The following is a 23,438-nucleotide window of genomic DNA, read 5'->3' as shown; positions in this document are numbered from 1 at the left end:
AAAATTTTAAAAATTGTATTGGTTCACTTTTTTCTGCCAAAAAAGGATTTGGGTAACTCTATTGATAGCACAAGTGAATATTAGTGTTTGGACTAAAAGATATCTATCGAAAGAGATTATTAAACTTATTATTTTAATTGTATCATTTTTTTCGAAGAAGGTCATACAACAAGAAAGGTTAATTCATGTCAATTCAAAAATATTAGAAAAATAATTAGATCTAATCTTGTTAATTACTGCCCTAGCCAGTTGCTAACATTTTATAGTTGTTGACTTGTTGTTATGTCATATCCAACTAAATTTCTTTCTAGTTATTATTTTTTTTTAAAAAAAAAAAAAACTAACCTTCCTTGAAAATATTCTAAGCACTACCAAAGATGAAGAAGATAAGTTTGCTAATAATCTCACTATTTCAATTTATTTGTTTGTTTTTAATTTAATATAAGAGTTTAAAAAAGTAAAAAGGATTTCTGAATTATGCATTCATAAACTAAAAATACGTAAAATGTATTAAAAAAAACCTTTTAATCTTATGATCTTAGAGTCTGTTTGGATTGACTTATGAATTTGATTTATTTTTATCTATTTAGCATAAAATTAAGTACTTATAAATGTTTTTTTTTTAATTTACCCAAAACAGACTCTTAAACATATCATGTAGAAAGAAATTAGTATAAAAAATACTATAAAAAAAGATAAAGAAATATTATTTTTTAAATGGATTAAAACGAAAGTAACACAAACAAATCGAAACAGAGTATGGTGATCAAAGTCTCAATAATTGAATTATAAAAAGTAGAATAAGGACATAAGTATGGGAATATTGTATAGGTAGTAAATAGAGAATCTTGTGCATAGATGCAATATATTGCATATCTAACAAAATCTTGACACCATAAATACCAAAACAGATGGTCATGTGTCATTAAAAGGGGCCCATTGAATGTGGCTTCTTGTTTGTATTGGCCCCTCTTCCACACACACTTTTTTGTTTTGTTTCCTTTTTACTCATAGATAGTTTGTTGAGCCTAAGGTGGCCCATTTTGAAAGCCAAAATCCAATGGTATATCACAATAAAGATCTTCATGACTCTATTTTTTGGTATTTTTTTTCCTTATGAGATAAATTACATTTTGTGTCAATCAAACCAAATTATTATAGTATCAATTTTGGTTATTTACCTTTTACATAGTTCTTCGCTATTTTTCCATCAGATAGTACCATCATCATTATCACTATTATTTTTAGTTGCTGAAATACTATTGAAAACCTACTGAACTCGGTGAATTTAGAAGAAGATCTTGAAAATCATTATTATTGAGTTTGAACCTCTCATATTTAAAAAATCGAAATTGTATAAGCGTTATAATTTGAAGTGGTTATTGATATGAAGCTTGTACAAAAAATTTGAACCCAGTTGGGGCTGAAGTGAGATTTTCTAGTTGAAATTTTGAGTTGATAAATTAAAAGACGAATTGAAGCGTTGTTTTTATATATCATCCATGTATATTTGTGTATCTCGTGTATATCAAGTATATTACTGGTATTTGTTATATACATAACATACAATGATATTTTTCATATCAATTCAAATCAACTTCAGTCTTCCTCAAATTTTGTATATAGTCTCATCTAGAAGGTTATCAAATTTTCAATGAATTTCACCCACACACACTTAAAAAAACAATGAATAAATAGGATTGTTAGGTTAGTCACTTGTAAATAAGATTGTTAGGCTAATCAGTTGTAAATATTTTTTATTGTCGTATATTTCCTGAAATTTTTCTTTTGATATCCGGTACATGAAGCATATTGCCTGACTATGACTAATTTTATCCATATTGGAAAAATCTATTAAAGTGAGTAAACATACTTTTATTTTCAGAGTTCAAACTCGAAATATCTTATTAAGATAGGGCCCACTTGATGACTCTATGGGTCAGACAAACCCTTCACCTCTCAATTTTCATTTCACCCCTTTTATATACCCTTTTACCTCACTTGGATTTGATGTCCTTTTGGTTACTTTGTATTTTATGTAAATAGAGAAAAAGGGAAGCCCAAAGTAGTTGGTTTTGGGTTTTGAAAGAATCCACAAGAGAATGCATTATTTCCATATATAGAAAGCTTTCTACAATGTAATCTTTGCTCAAAATTGCTAAACAACTTGGGATGGGCTTTAATAAATTGCTTCAACAAATCCATCTCATATGGACTAAAGAGGATATAATTAAATGGTTGTTCACATACAAAATATCCTTTCAATCTTTTAGTCAAAACAAGTAATTAATCTTTGCACAAATTAAAGTTAATTAAGTAGAATAGATATTATAATTGAATAATATAGTATAGCTTGGAAAGTATCCATACATGGAAACCTAGCACAATATTCCAATTGTTGAAGAAAAATATTGTGGGGAGCATTCAATAAATGTGAAAAGTGTATCAAGCATTGTATTAAGTACAAAATTCCAATACACACATTTAATACCATAAGATATAAATGACATTTCAATACATTATGCATAATTTTAGTGTAAGATCACATAATTGAAAAACCTTATATATTTTCGTAAATACGATGTCAGTCAAACTATTTTGGTCAAGCTTTAAAAAACTACTTATTTTGAAAAATATTATTTGTTGGTTAAATTAGCTTTCCAAAAGTACTTTGGAGAGAAGCCGTTCATATTATCAATTTATTTTAGTACTATTACCTTGTATTTTGTAAACAAATAGTGGCTGACCAATTTGTTCAACAAAATACTTTTGATTGTCAAATTACAAAAAAAGATTATAGAATTTTGTGTGGTTCATTTTACAATTAGTATTAACAAAATAATGAAATAATTTTGTTATATAAAAGACTACTTAAATTTTTATTTAGTTAAAATTTATAACATAAGATGAAAGTATATATTAAGATTGTTAATCAATACCAATATAGTTAAATCAAAAGGGAAATAAGAGAAGAGTGTTGTATATACTTTTTGAAATATGTATAAAGATTAAACAAAGATAAGTTGGAATATAAAAAAATTTAGTAAGGATATTTTATCATGAAGAAAAAATTTTCATTTACTTTTTGTATGAAGCAGAAATTTATAGCGTCTCTTCAAACAATAATAAAATTATTCCTACTTCTACTTAAACACACGTATAATTTCTGGATAAAAACCTCAAATGATTTTGATTTTTCCAAAATTTGGACAAACATACTATACGACATATAAAATGAAATAAGGAGAATACTTTATTAATTTTCTAAATGACAAATATTTTAGATCAATTTTTCTTTTTGGCTGAAGTGGGAAATTAAAATGAGCAGGGAGAATATTTGTTAAGAATCTTTCCAAGTATTTATTACTATTTATATTGAACAAATCTTGTACATTAAGATCTTTTATTAAAGATCTTATAATATTTTTGCTTTACGCACGGTGTATAATACACAATAGAGAGAGTATTTGCTGGTTGTGATGAATGAAAAAATCTTATTAGTAGCATTGTTTTTAAAAATAAATTTATGCATGAATTCAAATTTAATCATATACTTTAATATAGATATCAAATATCTAGTGAATTTTTATAAATATATATGCTTTGAATGAGATTTCAAAATGGTGATTTTTTGAAACACCGTATAAGAAGAAACACAACAAGTTTTATGAAAGAAAAAATCTTTGTGAGTTGATAATAGTATAATATTTTAACACGATCATACATTCATACTAAATTATTTAACAAGGAAATATAAAATTACTTTAATAAGTAACTATTATAAATAAATATAATTAGTACTAACAATTTAACTTTAAAATATACATTTATAGCTACATATAACTTATTTTAGAACATAAATTTCAAAAATCTTTTTTCGTTTTAAAAAAAATTCATATCAAGTCAAACTAATTGGCATAAATTAAAATAAAGGAAGTACTTATTTAGGCTTAAATATGTTAATCAAATTCTGAGAAAAAATCAAATATATTAAAATTTTGACTCATTTATTCGAATCTATCCTAAGCTTTAATAACATATTTAAGTTTTTTTTTATACTTTTTTATATCAATATTTTAAGATGTGTGTCAAGTTTTTTTTTATACTTTTATATATCAATATTTTAAGACGTGTGTCAAGTCAAGATCGATAGTAAACAAAGTGTAACAATAATTCAGTTTTTTTTACTGTAATAAAAAGCTTAGAGCGCGGCATTGTCTTTATTTGTAAGAGAGAAAAAAAACAGAGAATTTGATGAGAGATTTAGAGGAAATGAGAAAGAAGAGTACTTTAGAGTCGGAAAATGTGGAGTCGACCGATAATTTTGGCCGATAAATTTGATCGCCTGAATCTTACTCTCACAAATTCCGCATTTTTAGCTGCCTTTAGATTTCCATTTTGAAAAAAAATTAATTTTTTTTCTTATTTTACTGATCTGATCTATTTACAGACAACTGGTTATGAGAAAAATCCGAATATCTCAGATACTCTTCCTTTGCTCTTAATAGCTTGCTTTAACTGTATCTGTATTTGTACATTTTTGTGTAAATAAGATCCAATTTTATATAGATTTGTTTGCTGAATTATGGGTTTTTTGGTGTACATTTATTTATTTATATTTATCTCCATATAAGTTGCAGATCTTGACTTGATGACCTACAAGATTTCATGTAACGTACAAATGGGGAATTGGGTTTTTTTTTCTTCTCCTTGAATTTGGCTTCTTTCTGTATTTTCATTGAATTTTTCCATTTGGGGTTTTCTTTCCAAACCCTCAAGATTAATTGTATTGTTTAGAGGAATTTATATGGTTATAATGTGGTGGATGGATTCAATGTCTATATATATATTTGTCCTTTAGGTTTTACTTTTAAGTAGTAGTGTATAGTTTTTTTTTCTTGATCTATGAAGCCGAAGACGAAGACGAACATAATGGTGATAGAGGAACATACCCGTAAGTGTAGTAATAGTAGTGGTGGTGGGGATGGAGGTGGTGGTGGTGGTGGTGGTTCAAGTGGTAGTGGTGGTGCTACGAGTAGAGCATCGAAAAAAGTGAAGCAGAAAAAAATCCCACAAAGAGGGCTTGGTGTTGCTCAACTTGAAAGGATTAGAATGGAAGGGGAGAAAAAACATGAAAAAGATGCAAACTTTCAAACACCTAATGTTTTGGTACCAAATTCAGTTCATTCCACCAAAACTATGTCGAAATGCTTAGCTGTTGAAGGTTCTAGTTTTAGGCCTAGTTCAATCACTTTACCACCACCATCAACAATGGATCTGCTTTCGAAAAATAGTGTCTTTAGACCAAATCTGTCTGCCTTAGTTCTTGATGGTTTCCGTCCGAGGACTTTACAATCATCAAAACCAATGAACGTGGGTGGAGGGGAGTTAAGTTGGTCGTCTGTTTCAGGTTCAGGGAGTGATAAATGTCCTAAATTATGGAGTTGTGAGTACAGTCCTGAAAGAGAAAGTCAACAGGGAAATCGCCATGGTGTTGTTTTCGGGGCTAATGTAGATTTGCCGAATGAACTGCATAACCCCATTTTACCTCTACCCAGTGTGCTGCAAAGATCACAACAATATCAGCAACCTTCTTGTTCTTCATCAATGGTAAGCAAGTTTATTAATTTAGCTGCAATGTTATATATCATCGTTGGATTATCATGTCTAGAATTTTGTTTTGATGTGTTTGAAATGCTCTGATTAAATCACTTTGTGGTAACTGCAGATGAATATCTCATCAGGGATTTCATCATCATCTGTACTAAATTATCAGATGGAGCCCCCTTCAAACCAAAATTATTATTCGTGTAATTATTTACCGCTGTGGCCTGAAGATGTGAAGGTAATTTCTTTTTTTCTGCCTGTTAGTCACTATTATATAGAAATCAATTTTCATAATGCTCTCTTCTGTCAAAAGGCTGAAATACAGTTTACCTGGATATCCTATTGATTCTAGTGAGGATCTTAGTTTGTACAGAACCGTTATGTGAAATGTTCTTTGAATTATAAAGATGGAGACATGTCATTTACATCCAATGTGTTGAACATCTTTTTTCTTCGAACTTGATAGTAGAAAACTTTAGTACACACCTTCTACTGCCAAAAAAAGGTAAAAGAACTTCTCTTTGTGACTCTTAACTAATATTCAGATACTTGATGAAAAGAGCATCTTAAAAGCCAGAAGAGATGCTCACTCAGCTCAGGTTACACCCTCCATTCCCCACAAAATGTAGGATAGCTCTATAGTTGTCCCTTTTTGCTCAAACAGTTCTTGTGTTCTTTCATCTAAACAAGCTATCCGAGATAATGATTTAAAAACCAAGAGACATGGCACAATCACAATTCACAAATGTGAGATAACATGTCTCCAACCATTATTTCAGTGCGTCAAAGTGGAACTCACAAGTAAAGACCCAAAACTAGGTATCTAGATGGTTTATCTTTGAACTCAAGGGTGTCACCTAGTGGTCAATGAAGTGGGTTGAAAACCATGAGGTTTTAGATGCAGATTTCAACAGTGACAAAAAAACACTAGGTGATTTCTTCCCAGATGCCCTACCCTTGGTGGACAAAATTACATGATACCTGTTGCTGGTGAGAGGTGACAGGTTTCCCGTGGAATCAGTTGAGAGGTGCACGTAAGCTGCTTGGGAAACCATGGCTTATCAAAAAAAAGAAGAAGACTGTTTTACTTTAAGTTTTTTGGTTGACGGCTACAACTTTGATTACTGATGATGTATTTGTAGATGTTTGGCATGAAGAGACCATATCCCTTCACTCCAGTGTTTCCACCAGTCCCTGCATTTCACTGCAAATTTCCTCCAGCCTATGTTAACCTTGCATCGAGATCACCTGAATCAGCTTCCTGCAGCAATGAATGTGCAGCCAGTTTAGAATCAGGAAATCTGCTCAAAAGGTTTGATATCTTGAATGATCATTTCATAGTTTTAGTGCTTAAAATACCTGCTTAGACTTTTTTTGGCACTTTTCTCCAGAGAAGCTCCTTCAGGATCAAGGACTCTATCTGAGTCCAAACCAAGGGATGTTGTCAGACAAAATAAAGCTCTCAATGGAGATTTTCTCACGTTGGCTCCTCCTACAGCCGCTTCTCCATATCAGCATTCATCTAATTCAAACCTTCAGAGTCTAGAGAGATTTACATTGGAATCAGTGACTTGTCAGGTGAGAACAAAAGGTCTACCATTTTTATGTTCTGATGCCTTTATCTATTGGTATCTCGATTTTGGTCTAACGATCTTCTTGCCTTTGTTAAATCCACAGGGAGTTGCTGAAGAACCTACTACAACAAGCTCAGCCCTAAGCAAATCAGTTCAAGAATCCATCTATGGATTTTTCCCAACTGCCAAGGTACAAATCAGCCAAGAAGGAACAAACAAACGCAACTGCCACGTTGAAGTAGGAGGACATGTTGATCTCAATCTGAAGCTGTAGAAGTTAGTCATTACACTTGGTTGTGTGTCTTCCGGGAGAATTTCTGTGTATCTCTTCGTGAGATGGCTAGTTGAAGACCTAAGGTGTTTGTTTCTGCAGGGATTTCATACCACTCTGTGGTAGAACAACGTTCCTTCTGATGAATGTCTTTACCATTTGTAGTTGAGCCTCACATGTAAGTCAGAGCATGAAAAATATGCCTCATACTAGAGAGGGTTGGATTAACCTCCGGGTCCATGATGAGATGACGAGTGAGATTTTGATTGGATTTTTCAACTAGGATGTCTGGATTCAGGTCTTTGCTGGTACCATTGGTTCTTAGTTCTTAACTTCTGTAAACTGTTACTCTCTTATGCGTGTCGAGTTAGATTCTTTTGGCTATATATTTTCACATGTCTTCAGTTCCACAAGGCAAGTGAAATGTTGAGAATTCTGGCTGTAGTAACTTGTTTAAATCAAGTATTGAACAAAATATTACTGTGTCTATGTCTGTTTATTAGAATAGGTAGAAAATTAGGTGCCTAAATGCTTGAGCCTTGCCTACAGGTCACATGTGGCAAAATTAACCCATAACAATATGACTTACTCAAGTTTGGTGGGCTAATGACTTGTTCATTTATTAACTCGGTCTATTTGATCTGCCAATGCAATCCATCCAAGGTTGGGCTGATATATCATTCTAATGACCTATGAGAAATCTTGTTGAAATATTTTAAAAAGACTTTTTTATTAGATGTATATTATGTACAACCATAAACAAAAAGATTAATTAGGTGATTAAACTATTATAAAAATCAAGGAAATAAATTAAAACTTAGAAAAAATTAGGTGGTTTGGACAATGACCCATTGTTTTGTCCGTTCTATTCTTGCCTAGTACAATTCAGATGATAAAAGGTTAATGACCAATCTATTATTAACTTGGAATTTTTTTACAAAAATATACAATTTAATAAAAATAACTTAGTTCATATTACACCCACATTCCATTTTACCACAGTATATAACATTATAAAATTAAAAAAAAACTAGGTGCATGAGTGGAAGTCAAGTTTTGGTGGAGTACCAGCGATTTAGCCGTTTTGGAAGGAGTGTCCCTTATGGTACAAGTGTGCAAAACAGGACGTAAGCACTCCTCACTTCCAACTCGAAAATGATGAGTTTGAGTCCCATGGGAGCAAAAATATGGAAACTCCTCCTTGAGAGGGTTAAAAAACAAGTGTGCGTAGCAGAAAAGTACATCAAAACTGCATAAGAGATATATGGAAACGCAGAAGCAGTCTGCTCAACAATAATGAGATGATTGACTAGAGAGAACACTCAAAACCTGTAACCAATAAACAGCAGTGGGAAATTGTAAGTAAATAAATACAACCAAATCACTTAAGTTTTCAAGTTACTGAAGTTCTACTAGCACGTCCAAAAGCGACTTAAGTGTGCCGTAGCTCAAAAGACGCATACAAGTTCAACAAAAAGAGTCGTCTAAGACCAACCAAATTTGTAGTCAAGAACATATACAAGTACAAGAGAGAAGGGGTAAAGTAGAAAAGCTAGCAAGGAAGTCCAAAGAGGAAAGGTGCTACGAACGCTTGCAAAGACCCCCACGACAACACAGACAATTAGAATAACCAAGACTTCAGACGAGAAGTCCCATGTCAATCCTCTGATATAGACGAGAGCCAGGAAGACGGATAGACAAAGGAGATTGTTCATAGTCACTGCTCCATACAACTGCAAGGTACCATCACAAATGTTATCAAACAAAGGCAATTGTATCAGTGATACACGTGATCAAACTGCTCAAATCTAAATTATTGAATGTTTAAACAAAAGAGGTTAAAATGGATATTGAGGATTAATAGAGTTGATTCCAACTAGCTTGAGGATCAACTGTCCTACATTAAATCCCCTCCAACCATTTATCTCATCCTGCATACAGAAATGATTGTAAGGGATTTGACAATTGGGAAACCTCAGATCAAGTCTGCCTCTTGATTTTCATTAATGATCTTCCAGGTTCATTGATGCAAGGGGTAGAAAACCCACAAATTATACTACATAAAAGCACAAAGCTCGAGGAAAACAAACCTCAGAAAATGTTAATGACGCAGATCTCAACTTTTTCCGACTAGCAAAGATAATAGCTGACACCGCCTCACTGGAGTTGGTCGCCAGTGGCAGAGCAATGAATGAGATGAAGAAAGAAGGAATGCTTGTGGCACTAGAGAAATTATTGACAGCATCAACCAGAGGATCAGCAAACACGGCAGCAATGACAGTACCCAGCAACAGCAGTAGAACAGCCTTAATTACAGTTGATCGAGGATTCTCAACAGTCTCAACACTTTCGTCACTTTGATCCCCTAAGAAATGGTGTTCTCTCCTTGTTTGCTGCAAGCACGTTTATATTTTATCACTATCGCCACAACAATGAACTATCTAGAAAAGGTCACAACACTCAAACAAACCTCATGCAAGTCATCGAGGTACTTCATTGTATCAGGACCAGCTTCAGGAGAAGAAGCCTCAGAACCCCGGGCCTCAGTAAGCCATTTTGTAACTCCAGCAATGAACTCGGACATTTCAACTTGATGATCATGTGAAGTATCGAAGTCTTTCATCAGTTTTTCTATAGCATCATTCTCATGTAAGTTTATCTCCTCCAAATGGATTCCTACTACCAGAGCTTTTAATTCAGTGCAGGAAAGATACCCATCCGCATCTTCATCAATTGCCTTGAATAGCCTGTCATGCAATCCTTCATCATATTGATCAAGATTCTAAAAGCGATTAAAACTGTGCAGAAATCATTTCAAACTTACTTTTCTAAAACTTCTATATTTGGTGCTCCCTGGTCTGTGCAAAGCCTCCCCAATGCACGCATTCTTAACTGTTTCAAAACTCCTGATATAACATGCTTATGTTTTACATAAGCAAGACGTCTACTCTGTATCCAAGGCTGAAAGACCTGCATTAGAAGTTAGAAGTTCAGAACGACTTCATTATAGAAGATAAGAAACAGGCCTCGTGATCTCAAACACTAAAAAGGTGAATTTATTAACCAGCCTAGTATAAAGAATGACAAAGATTTATATTTATTTGTTTCATCTTGTTGGAAGAGGAAGAGGTATACAGGAGTCATCAGGTTGTCTTCAGATACAAGTTCAATTTGAACTCAGGCGGTTATGTGGAAAGTCCATTATCCAGCATATGTGGGGATAAAAACTATTTAAAGCACGGTCAATCATAGGCAATGTTGTTATTGCCTATTTGAAAATTCAGCTAGAAACTGTAAAAATTGATATTTATCTCCAAAGAGTGTCGTCAATGCAAATCTCTGCAGATATGTCATTGCAGTTTGAAAGAAAATTAGATTACCCACAGTGAATAAAAGAAAAAAACATATGAGCAATGTCACAGTACCTGATAGACGCAATAAGAAACAAGCAGTGAAAGTGAAATGATAAGACCAATCAAGACAGATAAATGTCTTCCTGAAGTTGAATGGAGGAGCTGTGGCAATTGGACAACAAGAAATGGTGTTACAGACGCTGCCATTATCGTTGCAGCATGGCTTGTCCAGATGTCAGTACTAACACCAGAACCTACATTGACAGCCACTCATTGAGTAGAAGCATCTTGATACATAAAATCTGGCCATATACTAGCAGGAATATCACTTGCACAAGTACAAAAAATCCTCCTGGTGGCCCAATGATTTCAAAGACTAGAGCATATTTAATCCAAACAAGGGCAGAGGGTGAAATAAAGCCGAAAAGGATCTATAGCAACATATTTCAGGAAAGACAAAAGGAGTAAAGAACAAGAAGGAGCTTGTACACGTTTCTGTATATATATTCTAAGAGTTGAGATGCAAACCCGTCAAGCTGAATCCTCTAGTGTCTTTCATGTCTACAGCAACAGAATTTTGTATGTCGCACTTGCCAACAATGCAACAGGTTCCCCAAATAATAGTTATAAGCATCACAGTTGACCCAGCTAGCAATCCCATTCCTACAGAGACCTGGCTCTGAGCAGCTGCAGTACTTCCAGATATCCCCGATACTGAAACAATGAAGTTCAAAGTAGTAAGAAACTTGGGACACGTTCATTATAGCTTGTAACATATGGTCTTTGACTGATATAGTAGGCATCCACATTAACAAATTTTTCTTAATAACCGAGAAACTCACGAGGGCCATAGCGCACGGTTAGAAGCGTGGATAATGCCCCCCCCCCCCTACTCTTCTCTACTTAATACCAGGCCCTTGTACGCAGAAAGGTTCAAACCTAGGATGTGCCCCTAACCCACACATCACAAGCTTCACTCTTACTACTAGCTAGTAGACTGAAGTCATGGATTAGATGCTGCAATCTAGGGGACAAAGTGAAATTTATTTATTTATTGTTTTTTAATAACCATGGTATCAGGGTCAACTTTCGCGCACCTCACTAATTCCATAGGATACCTGTCACCTCCCACCCGCAACAGATACCAGGTAAGATCTCGGGCACCTATACTAATTCCATAAACTGCTCTATTGTGTTTTGTCTCTACTGGAATTTGAAGCTGAGACTTCAGGACTCTCAACCCATTTTACTAACGAAACAAAGTGAAATTTACTCATAGTAAAACACTATTTCTTAATCAACTAAGATTGCATCAGTCCCCTAATCCTTTAATTAGTTCAATCGACATATTAGATCTTGAAAACAAGTGAGAATTGATTCCTACTCACATCATTTATTTCCCTTCAAGATCAAAGGATCATATTCATAAGGTTTTAAACTAGTGTCTCCCAAAATCCAGCATGCAGACTTCGAGACATGGTTAGGATGATACTACAATTACTAACAGATAAAACAAATTAATCAATTAGTGAAAAAAAATCAGAGAACTGTTATAATAGTCGTACCGAGAATAAGCATAGCATCCGGAAGAGCACCAAGCACAGGAAGAAAAAGTCCACCAATAATACCAGGCCCTAAAATCTCAAGCAACAGTTCACTACCAGAAGAGAGATACGTAGCACCAAGGAACATAAGGTAACCATAAACCAAAATGAGAAAAACATTTCCGAGAGCAGTTTTAGTACAAGGTAGAAATCCATAACTCTGTTCACAACTCTCCTCCTCACCACCGGCGAAATCCCGATCCAGCCGGAGAATTTCCAAATCCCGACCGATCTCACTGTGAACTCCATCTGAAATTAGTCCACCGGAGTCGCTGATGAAGCGGCGGCCGTTAACGGCGCCGGAGAAGACCAGTAGGATGATGAAAGTGAGAAAAAAAACTTTAAGAGACATTTTTCGTAATTATGGTGCTAAAGTAATTACAAAAACATGATTATGAAGAGATCTTACTGTTTTGAGAGTGAAAATTAGAGTCGGTCACTAATTATTTATTCATTTGAATCATTATTTGTTTGAATAAAAAATCAGTAAAGGCCATAGATGCCATCGGAGTTGGTCGGTAGGAGAGTTTTGGAGTTTTTCTGAAAATGGATTTTACGTACTTGTTTTTCGCATGAGAAATGCAGGAGTTTCGGTCTTTGGTACTGAAAATACATGTTTGGACCAATATTTAAGTTGACGGGAAAAAAGAATATTATTTGAAATTTAAATAAAATGTTGGGGTCCAAAATTTAAATAGAAAGAATGTTCTAATCTTAATCATTTAGATTTTAGTATTATGTTTGTTTTTTTTTATTTTTAAGATGTGCTTGCAGGTCTGACTGGTGCCTTCTCTCCAACAGCTGCTTCAATCAATGTTAAGTCTGGGTCAGGTCTCAATTCGGGATTAGAGTATGTCCCAGGTCGGGATCGTGGTCGAGAGTTGGGTGTTGGCATATGTTGAGTCATAAGTCGGGGTTAGGAGTCACTGACTCACTTCCCTTACGAGGATTGAGTACTGAGTTGGTGTCGAGAGTAGGATCATAAGTTAGAATCGGTGTTTTTTTTTTTTTAGTTTCCCACTCGGTGTCCGGAGCCCACATTGGAGCTCCGACTAAATCCGGATTGCGCTCTGCAGGGCCCATTCGGGGGTGGCGCTCCCAACAGGATATTCTCCATATCTAGGGCTTGAACCCGAAACCTCTAGTTAAGGGTGAAGCACTCCCATCAGTGCACTCCAACCTGAGTCGATGTTGGAAGTCGGAACTTGGGTCAACTTTGGAAGTTGGGATCCAATTTACTAGTTTGGTACTAGGTTAAGGTTAGAGTTGTAATTCAAAATCAGGTTCCAAGTTTCAAATTGGGATCGGGGCGAGAGACGAGGTGACATCAAGGTCAGGTCATAGATCGGTGTTAGGAGTTGATTTCCAGATTGGGGTCGAATCAGGGTTGGGAGTTGGGTCCCATGTCAAGGTTGTAGTGCGGTGTTTTTATTTTATTTTAAAATGGGGCAGGGAAGTGGAAATAGAGGGGCTTACAATATGGGGAATCAAACACTTATCAATAAATTAAAAAAAAAAAAAAAAAATTCTTACCAATAAGGTATGAGTTTAGACCGTCAACCAATTGAGCTATAAGGATTTCCTGGTGGTGAGGTTGCAACAGAGTTTTGAAAAATATTATCCACTCTAGGAAAATCATTTTCCTTAAATTTGAGGAAAATGAGTCAATTAAAAAATATTTTTTAAAACTTGTGATCCAACCAAACATAATAATATTGAAAACACACCCTTAATATCAAACATTGACTAAATAGTAGTAAGAGTAAGCTATTGCCACATAAATCATAATTTATTGCTCTTGTAATTGCAACAAGTATTCCATGATAGTTCCATCTTTATATATATATACAAAATACACCATAAACTACAAGTCTACAACATCATCACGGTAACACATTTCTACTTACGTCGTAATTTCATAGAACATTGGTTTCATCTTACCACTGTATCCGCGCTTGGATTGTCACCCTAATCTTTCAATCCGATACTAACATAGGGTTTATTTTAGGGTTTACATGTCTGTGACTCCTTATGTACAAGCCAAGTCACTTTAGGCGGAACTACAGGAGCTAGCTGAACAATGAGCATTTCACCTTTCTATAGGTTTTCCTTTCTGCAAATCAACGTTGTCTTCGTTCATAGATAGTCCTGAGAAGTGAGACTTCAAGCCAATCCAGCATTGGTAATAATCGTGATCCATAAACGGAGATTCAAGTGCCCACGGACAGACTCGGGGTATTAGGCAAGACTCAAACATAAAAGCCATGGTATCAGCTATTCTATGTGGACCAGCTTCATTTCCAAGTGCAATGGTTGCCTGTCAATACCTTTTTTTACAATTTTGCCCTCAAATGTGGAGTAACAATACAAATTTAAGATAACATATCAACAATTAAATAGTTTAGTACGTAAGAAATCGTTAAATTTGTGGAAGGATCAAAAGGGCACATATTACTTATGATTAAATGTGCTCTATCAGAAATCAAAAGGACCAAATCAGAATTTTGTTGACATTTGAGGGACTAAAAGTCACAAATTTCCTTATAAATAAAGCCGCATATGTGGGAAGGGGAAAGACACATGGCCATAGAGAAGGGAGGAATAGAGCAGTACTTGTACCTCATATGTTTTGGTATCAGGACCATGAGGAGTCATGCAGCTGTGAAGGCTTGCCCCGCCAGGATGAAAACCATCAGCTTTTGCCTGAAACAAGCTTAACCGCGTTAAAAATTGTATGAAATAACCCCAGAATTGACATTGACTTCATGCAAGAGCGAGATAAACAACCTCGTATCCCCCATAGATTAGACCCATAAATTCGCTCATACAATTGCGATGATAATATGGAGGACGGAAGGTGTGTTCAGCAACCAACCACCGGGGAGGGAAAATGACAAAGTCAAGCAACGCCACACCAGGTTTATCTGTTGGTGCTGTCAAAACTGCATTGATTTAAGAAACTAGAGCAATTGTAAATAGCGACACCGACAATATAAGAACAAAATTCACACAGATTGATGGCAATTAATAGATGAAATGCTGATATTTAAACCTAATCAACCTGTGTTAATTGAAGGATCACTGTGGTCCATCAATACTGTATTGTAAGGGCAGAACTTGCTTAAATCATACTGCAAATTGAGGAAATATATTACGTCAGGGACTAAGGAGACAAACAGCATCGAGTTTCCATGTAGCAAAGTAAATTGGATAAAATGTGCACAAGGCACTCATATTATGAGAGATTGAAATATAGAGAAATACCCGCCTTATAAGGAACATAATTGCCATGCCAAGCGACCACATTAAAAGGAGAGAAGTCCTGCTTTGCAGTGAAGAGTTCACCTCCATACTTCTGCACAATAGTGTAACCTGGACGGGAGCCATCTTCATACCAGGCAACAGGAACAAGAAAATCCCTCGGAGCAGCCAGACCATTTGCACCTAAATACATATTCAAATGCATATTATCAGCAAATAACATCAGTTGTTTAAATAGCAAGTAGTTTTCCACTTTCTAAAGCACCTATAGGCCCCAGATCAGGAAGTTGAAGATGAGTTCCAAAAGTTTCAGCGACATAACCACGTGAAGGTCCATCTGGAAGGTCAACAGCAAACCGATATCCTTGAGGCAAAATCACAATTTCACCAGGACATACCTGCAATCTTCCGCATTCAGTAGTAATCCACAGCCCTACAGTACAAACAGAGAGTAAGAAAGAGTTTCAAAGCACATGTCAAAATATTTGACACTGAATATGAACAGACAGATGACGCCTGAATGATTGACACTTACTTCCTTTTTGAGGAACAATCAGAAAGTCACCATCAGCATTGCAGAAGGCAGAGTTCTCCATTGATTTGTTGGCAGTATACCTGCATTTTCAACAAAACACACATTATCACTTCTACTGAACTTTGTAATAGGTGTTGTGCTGAGTTGATATTCAATACACATCATTGTCTCACAAGAGAAATTCATTTTAGCAGATTTATAGTCCATGATGTTAAGGAGATACGATATACTCTCAGCTTGAAAGCAAATAGCAACAGAATTTGAAGCCAATGTTTATATCCAAAGCATAACAAATCTTAATCCTAATTATAATTTAACAAGAACAAAACATAAACAAGAAAGCAACAGCTATATCCCGAACTCCATCAGAAGGACGTGGTAATGACAATACTAGAAGCAAGATTGAAATACCAATTACATGTGAATTGCAAAACCATGTCGGAGATATGAGCTGCCAGCTCCGCATATAGTATACAAACCATCAATGAAATCAGTCGGTGTTTCTGGGATCTCGACAGGCTTCCACCTTAGTTGAGTTGGTGTAGCAGAACTGTTTGACTGGTTGAATTCACTCACAAGCTTTTCATGTCTTGGCATTCTTGGTCTAAATGGTTCATGAGTAACCGATGGCTTAATACGATATAACCAACTGCACAAACAAAAGATTCCTTCAGTAACATAACCAACCTATCCATCAATTACACCTCAATCCTAAATGATCATTAATCAAATCCTCAAAATCCATTAACAAAAGAAAGAAAAAAGTCTCATTTTAATTAGCTAACACATTTTTTATATGGAAGAGTGAAAACTGTTCATTTCTGGAAATGGCCAAAGTCACTGAAGTTAGGCAATCAGTTTCATTATCTGAAATATTTACAAAATATCGAAAAACTTATGAATTTCACATCCAATCAAAACACTTCCTAATATGTCGTTTGGTCGGGAACAAGTTATTCTAGATTAATTATTCTGGGATAACTTATCCCACCATATACATGCGATAACTTATCCCATCACTATGGTATAAATGGTGGGAAAATGATGGATAAGTTATCCCAAACATGGCAACCAAACAAGACACCAAACTCTTATCCCGGACTATTTTTTGTTTATGCCAGGACTATTTATTCTTTATCCCTTGCACCAAAGATTATATTATCCAAATGCCTAACTAATTAAGCTACAATGACTTTGAACAATATGCCCAATTCAGAATTAGCAAACCAGATGATTAGGCGGATTCTCCAACAGACTTAGTTACAGTCACCTACTTGTTAGATCAGGTAAGTAAGCAAATGAAGGTATCTACCTGCGTTGATTAAGTTTGCGAGGGGAAGTAAAAGAGGTGCCAGAGATCTGCTCAGCATAAAGTCCAAAGGGGCAAATAAGAGGACTATTTTGACCTTGAGGTAGAGTTCCAACTATAGCTTCAGATGAAAAATGATTCCCAAATCCTGTTTGGTACTCCAAATCAGAAGGAAAATTGGAACTTCTGCTGCTGCACTCCATTTCTTTGACACACCAAACACTGCTAGTATATTTTTTTTAGCTTTGCATAGAGATGAACATTTTTATGTCCAGAAAGGGATAGAAGAAGAAGAAAACGAAATGGTGCTGTCGTGGCACGATGATCCTTGACAGAGGCGTGTTTGTTTGAGGAACTGCGTTTCACATGTCCTAATTTGGTACGCCAATCAGGTTCATGACAACGACGCGTTTGATTGAAAAATAAGTTATTAAAAATAATATTATAATTTTGAAATAAGTTAATTCTAAATTTTATTCCAATCAAATATAAAATAAGTTTATTCTTAAATTAAATTTGACATCTCTCATATCAAATGAGAAGGGTTATTTACTAGCTGGTTAGAGTTATTCAAATATTTCGAATGTAAAAATTGGTTACGAGAAAAGTTATGTATTATTACGTTATTTATGTATTAGTTATTTCATCTTTTATATATAAAACAATATATAAATGTGGATTCTAAATTACAAATTAAATATCATATTGATTTTATACGTGAATAACTTACTTACCTTCCAACCATCTACCAAAAATGATGTTAATTACTATCCTCGTCCATTTTTAATTGTCATGATTTTGTTTTTAAAATTCAAACCATAAGAATTTTGACAAACATTTTGCGATGTATTTTTTCATCATATTGATATGTAAAAAGTTGAAATTTATAGTATTTTTCGTATAGTTTTTGAAATCTAAATTTTTTGTTCAACATATCGAATTAATGTAATCTAATTTAACTTTGAAAATTAGTTAAATTGACTTTTGAAAAGTGCAACAGGATAATTAAAAATGATGAGAGTATATAGGATTAGTACTTGTAACCTATTTTCATTCTCCAAATCAGCTTCCAAATGACTCTTAATTATTTATTCTGAATTGTCATTGAATCAAGACTCCATAGCTTCATTAAAATTAATAAACTTCGCTAGTTTTATAATTAAATTATTGAGTAAATTAAAAAACTCTTAATTAAATGTATGATAAAATATTTGAGATAATTATGTCTATGAGATGAAGAATGTTATAAAAATGACTCTACCTGACCATTTTTAATACTTCTTTTGTTCATTTTTAATTGTCATGTTTCGATTTTTGAAAGTCAATTTGACTAATTTTTAAAGTTAAATTAGATTACATTAATTTGATATTTTAAACAAAAAAATTAGATATTCAAAAACTATACGAAAAGTACTATAAATTGTAATTTCTTTGCATGTCAATATGATGAAAATATACATTATACAAAGTTCTTATAGTTTGACTTTAAAAAATAATCATAAAAATTAAAAGTGGACGGAATTAGTAATTAATTAAGCACATCATTTCACATATCTTAATTAATTCTATGACCTACTGTCCACTAGCAATAAATATTAGTAGTAAATTATATATGGTAAAGTTAAGATATATGATATCATCTAGTATTTTTATCTCTGCTATTATTTAAACATGATATCTTATATTCTTAGTTCACTTCATTGATCAGTAAATGACACTTGGATGCAGAGCTTATCATTTTTATTAAAAGAAAATTTCTTTTATTTTCTAATATATATTTTTGACTTGTTTTCATGTTATTTTTTTTTGTTCTAATTTAATTTTTAAAATCTTCACTCTTTGCATCATCCATTTGCATTCTAAAATTGAAACCAGCATTATCTATAAAGAGTACATAATAATAATAATAATAATAATAATAATAATAATAACAATAACTAATATATATATTTTATTTTTATTTTTTTTATTTTTATTTTTTTGGTTCGGTTTGATTCTTCTTAACATAATCAAAATCAAATCAAATATTATAAATTTTTTAAAATCTAAAACTAAACCAAATCAAACCCAAATAAAATCGATTTACTTAATCGGTATTAATCTAAACAGTGACCACCCCTAGTTATTATTATTATAATAATAAGAGTACTAACATTGGTAAAGGAAAAGGCTCAAAACTCCACTATTGATGTTCTTCATAAATCACATTCAATGAATGAGTTTTATGCCTTATCCGGATGCAACTATTTTCTCTCTCTTCTTTTCTCTTCCATTCTGCTGCTAAAATGTGAAATAAAAATATGTACTTATAATATTTCACAATTTTGTTATTTAGAGCTTATATATACTTTACCGTGAAAATAATTTTAATTTTTTTTATTAAAAAATAATAATTCATATTAGGGTATATTGATCCTTCTCACGCGTTTTTTTCTTCTTTTGACTATTTTAATTCGTCGACTAATTTGAATTTATAATTTTAATAGTAAAATTTATTTCTTTCACTTATTTTCTTGTAAAATTTATTATAGATGCCCCAAATATTTTTTTTATATAGATATCAAAACTAAATTACAATATAGCCCCAAAAAAAAAAAAAAAAAAATTCAAACTTTTAATCTTTTTCCATTCACACTTTTTTATATCTCTTCCACTAAACAATGAAAGAAAAAATAAAATAAAAACAAAAAACTCAAACAATAAATAGCAAAGAAGTTAGAAAATATTTTTTGTGAAAAAGATCAAATACATATATTTTTAAAAATAATTCAAAAAAATCACTTTTATAACGGGAGGGATATATTATGTGAGCAACTTTTGTAACGATAATGGTATATGTGAGTCATTTTTTTGTAACAGTAAGGATATATTGAGCCACTTTTGTAACGAGGGTTATATCAACTCTAAAAGTTGAGGAGATATCATACTCTTGTTGCCAATATCAATATGCCACACTCAAACTCATATATATATATTTGTCAGTTCGGTTTGATTGTTTCTTCGATTATCTAAACAAAATCAGACTCAAACCAAATACTATTTATTTTTAAACATCTAAAACCAAACCAAATAAAACACAAATCGATTTGGTTTAATTTTTCAGTTTGAAGGAATTTTTCATCTAAAACGTGACAATCCCTAATTATTATTATTATTATTGTATTATTATTATTATTATTATTATTATAATAAGAGTATTAATATTGGTAAAGGAGAAGGTGCAAAACTCCACTACTGATGTTCTTCATAAATCGCTTTCCATGAATGCCTTTTATGCCTTATTCGGATGCAATTGTTTTCTCTCTCTTCTTTTTTCTTCCTTCCGCGGTTAAAATGTGAAATAAAAATATTTACTTATAATATTTCGTAATTCTGTTATTTAGAGCTTATATATACTTTACAGTGAAAATAATTTTTTATTTTTTATAGATATTTCATATTAGGGTATATTTTTCGGTTTTTATCTAAGCAGTGACCACCCCTAGTAATTATTATAATAAGAGTATTAATATTGGTAAAGAAAACAGTGACCACCAAGAATTGTCACCGACACTCATACACATAAGACCAATAAAATAAATGTTCTAGTCTTGAACATTTTTGCTTTTATAAATAAATTTTAATAAAAACACATATAAAATATTTAGGATTAATTATAAAAATAAATTATAAATAAGTTTTAATAAAAACACATATAAGATATTTAAAATTAATTATAAAAATAATTTATAAATAAGTTTTAATAAAAACACATATAAGATATTTAAAATTAGTTATGAATAAGTTTTAATAAAAACTACATTACAATAAAGTAATAATAAAAATCCAATATAGGTAACGGAGAAGGTGCAAAACACTTGTATTGATGTTCTTCATAAATCGCATTTCACCAATGCGTTTTATTCCTTATTCGTATGCAATTGTTTTCTCTCTCTTCTTTCCTCGTCCTTTTGCGGCTAAAATGTCAAATAAAAATATTCACGTATAATATTTCACAATTTTTTTATTTAGAGCTTATATATACTTTACCGTGAAAGAAATAAATTTTAATTTTTTTATTAAAAATGAGATAATTCATATTAGGCTATATTGATCCTTCTCAAACATTTTTTTTCTTTTGATTATTTTTATTCATCGACTAATTTGAATTCATTATTTTGATAGTCAACTTTATTTCTTTCACTTATTTTCTCGGAAAATTTATTATAAATGCTCTAAAAAAATTTTGCTTTAATAAATAAAGACGAAATGGTTTAATGGACTCTTATACATGTATGAGTTTGTATTCTGAACCCTCTTACTTTATACTTTATCAACTGGACCCTTAAACTTATTAAAATACAATATTTGAAACCCGTTGACCATTGACCAAACCTATGTGACATAAATATTGCTAAGTTGGAAAAATGTGTAAATGCACTCGCTTCCAAACGCGTCAATACACTATTTCCTATTTAAAAACATTAGTTTTTTTTAATTAAAAAAAATTATTTCTTCATTAACCCTCTCCACCCCACCCCCACACCAATTTCTCTTCTTCTCCACCACTCTTCCCACTCTTTCTTCTCTTCTTCTGCAACAAAATAACCCACCACATCCATTCTCTTTTTTTTTCTTTATCCATTTATTTTTTCCGAAATCACCCGTCATATACTTTTTTTTTCTTCTTCTTCAACCCACTCTCCTCTTTGCAACAAATCAAATCCCGCTCCTAATTTTTTTTCCAGCCCCCTTTATCTAATTATTTAGTGTTTTTTATTTTAAAAGTTGAAATCATTATTTGTGTTGAATTTAAAGAAGAGGTATGATATGGATTAACGTAAAGATTGATGGTGGGTATTAAAAAAGTTGAAAACTCCATTGATAAGTTTGAGAAAACTTGAAGAACAACAAATGGGTCTTATGAATTTGTAAAATTAATTCAAATTTATGATTGTGGCTAGTAGGATTTGTGTTTATGAACTTCTAGTTGAAATTTCAAGTCAAATAAAGAAAAGTTTCATCTATTTGACATGAATTTGGTGCTCAAATTGTGATCTGGAGGTTGAAGAACATGGCTATTTAAAAATTTCCAAAAGTTAAATATTTGTTTTTTCTATTTTCTTAATATTTAATTTATCACGTGTTCATTGAAAAATGACATGAAATTACACATGTAAGAGGTTGGATTACACATACAGTGATCTGATGAGAAAGGGTTTAAAATGTTGTGTTTTAATGTGTTTAAGAATCTAGTTGACAAAGTGTTTAGTAGAAGGTTTCAGAATACAAATGTATACAAGTATAATGGTCTATCAGACCATTTCGCCATGAATAAATTATAAATAAGTTTTAATGAAAACACATATAAGATATTTAAAATTGTTTATAAAAATAATATATTATGTATGTATGTACATTTATATATATATATATATATATATATATATATATATATATATACACACTAGACACAAGTGCTCGTGCTAGCACGGACCCAATATCTGCTCTTTTTTGCCTCACTTTATGTGATATAGATAAAAATTAAAGAGTCAACAAATATGAATTTAAAAATATTTTAAGTTGTTAATTATTGTAATTTATATCACTTTTTGCGTAATTTTAAAATAACATAGATTACTTTCCTTGTCCCAATATATATGTAGCACGTATTAGAATTTCAAGAGTCAATATGTTGTTAATTATTGAGATTTACAATACTTTTTATGTAGTTTCCAAATTAAATAATACATGTTACTTCTTTTGTCCATTTTATGTGACACGAATAAATTAATTTTATGAATCAATAGATTTTTTTATAAGCAATCAAATTTTTTATATGTTTTTGCAAAATATTTTTAAGCTGTCAATTAGAATGATTTGTAGTATTTTTTATGTAATTTTTAAATATATAAAATTTAAAAATAAGATAAACAAATTAAAAC

The 23,438-nt window shown here is 32.3% G+C and overlaps 3 protein-coding genes across 3 annotated transcripts; 1 reads left to right on the top strand and 2 right to left on the bottom strand.

Annotated features, from left to right (window-relative positions):
* Positions 1-4,894: 4,894 nt before the first annotated feature.
* On the top strand, positions 4,895-7,930 carry LOC125811523 (uncharacterized). Its single transcript, XM_049491028.1, has 5 exons — positions 4,895-5,610; positions 5,729-5,845; positions 6,750-6,919; positions 6,999-7,185; positions 7,285-7,930. The coding sequence occupies exons 1-5, from the start codon at positions 4,906-4,908 to the stop codon at positions 7,453-7,455; spliced, it is 1,350 nt and encodes a 449-aa protein (XP_049346985.1). The 5' UTR covers positions 4,895-4,905; the 3' UTR covers positions 7,456-7,930.
* Positions 7,931-8,764: 834 nt separating this feature from the next.
* LOC125811516 (sodium/calcium exchanger NCL) lies at positions 8,765-13,052 on the bottom strand. Its single transcript, XM_049491022.1, has 7 exons — positions 12,371-13,052; positions 11,334-11,519; positions 10,878-11,059; positions 10,277-10,422; positions 9,923-10,199; positions 9,543-9,845; positions 8,765-9,185 (listed from the first exon to the last, which is right to left on the bottom strand). The coding sequence occupies exons 1-7, from the start codon at positions 12,759-12,761 to the stop codon at positions 8,937-8,939; spliced, it is 1,734 nt and encodes a 577-aa protein (XP_049346979.1). The 5' UTR covers positions 12,762-13,052; the 3' UTR covers positions 8,765-8,936.
* A 1,378-nt stretch (positions 13,053-14,430) lies between these two features.
* LOC125811520 (homogentisate 1,2-dioxygenase) lies at positions 14,431-17,787 on the bottom strand. Its single transcript, XM_049491026.1, has 9 exons — positions 17,518-17,787; positions 16,624-16,854; positions 16,206-16,285; positions 15,936-16,103; positions 15,678-15,853; positions 15,471-15,540; positions 15,197-15,351; positions 15,029-15,112; positions 14,431-14,726 (listed from the first exon to the last, which is right to left on the bottom strand). The coding sequence occupies exons 1-9, from the start codon at positions 17,715-17,717 to the stop codon at positions 14,499-14,501; spliced, it is 1,392 nt and encodes a 463-aa protein (XP_049346983.1). The 5' UTR covers positions 17,718-17,787; the 3' UTR covers positions 14,431-14,498.
* Between the last annotated feature and the right edge of the window lie 5,651 nt (positions 17,788-23,438).

Source organism: Solanum verrucosum, unplaced genomic scaffold (assembly GCF_900185275.1).
Source record: "Solanum verrucosum unplaced genomic scaffold, falcon-dt-bn FXZP01000238.1, whole genome shotgun sequence".
NCBI classification, from domain to species: Eukaryota; Viridiplantae; Streptophyta; class Magnoliopsida; order Solanales; family Solanaceae; genus Solanum; species Solanum verrucosum.
This window is presented reverse-complemented; position numbering and strand designations above follow the sequence as displayed.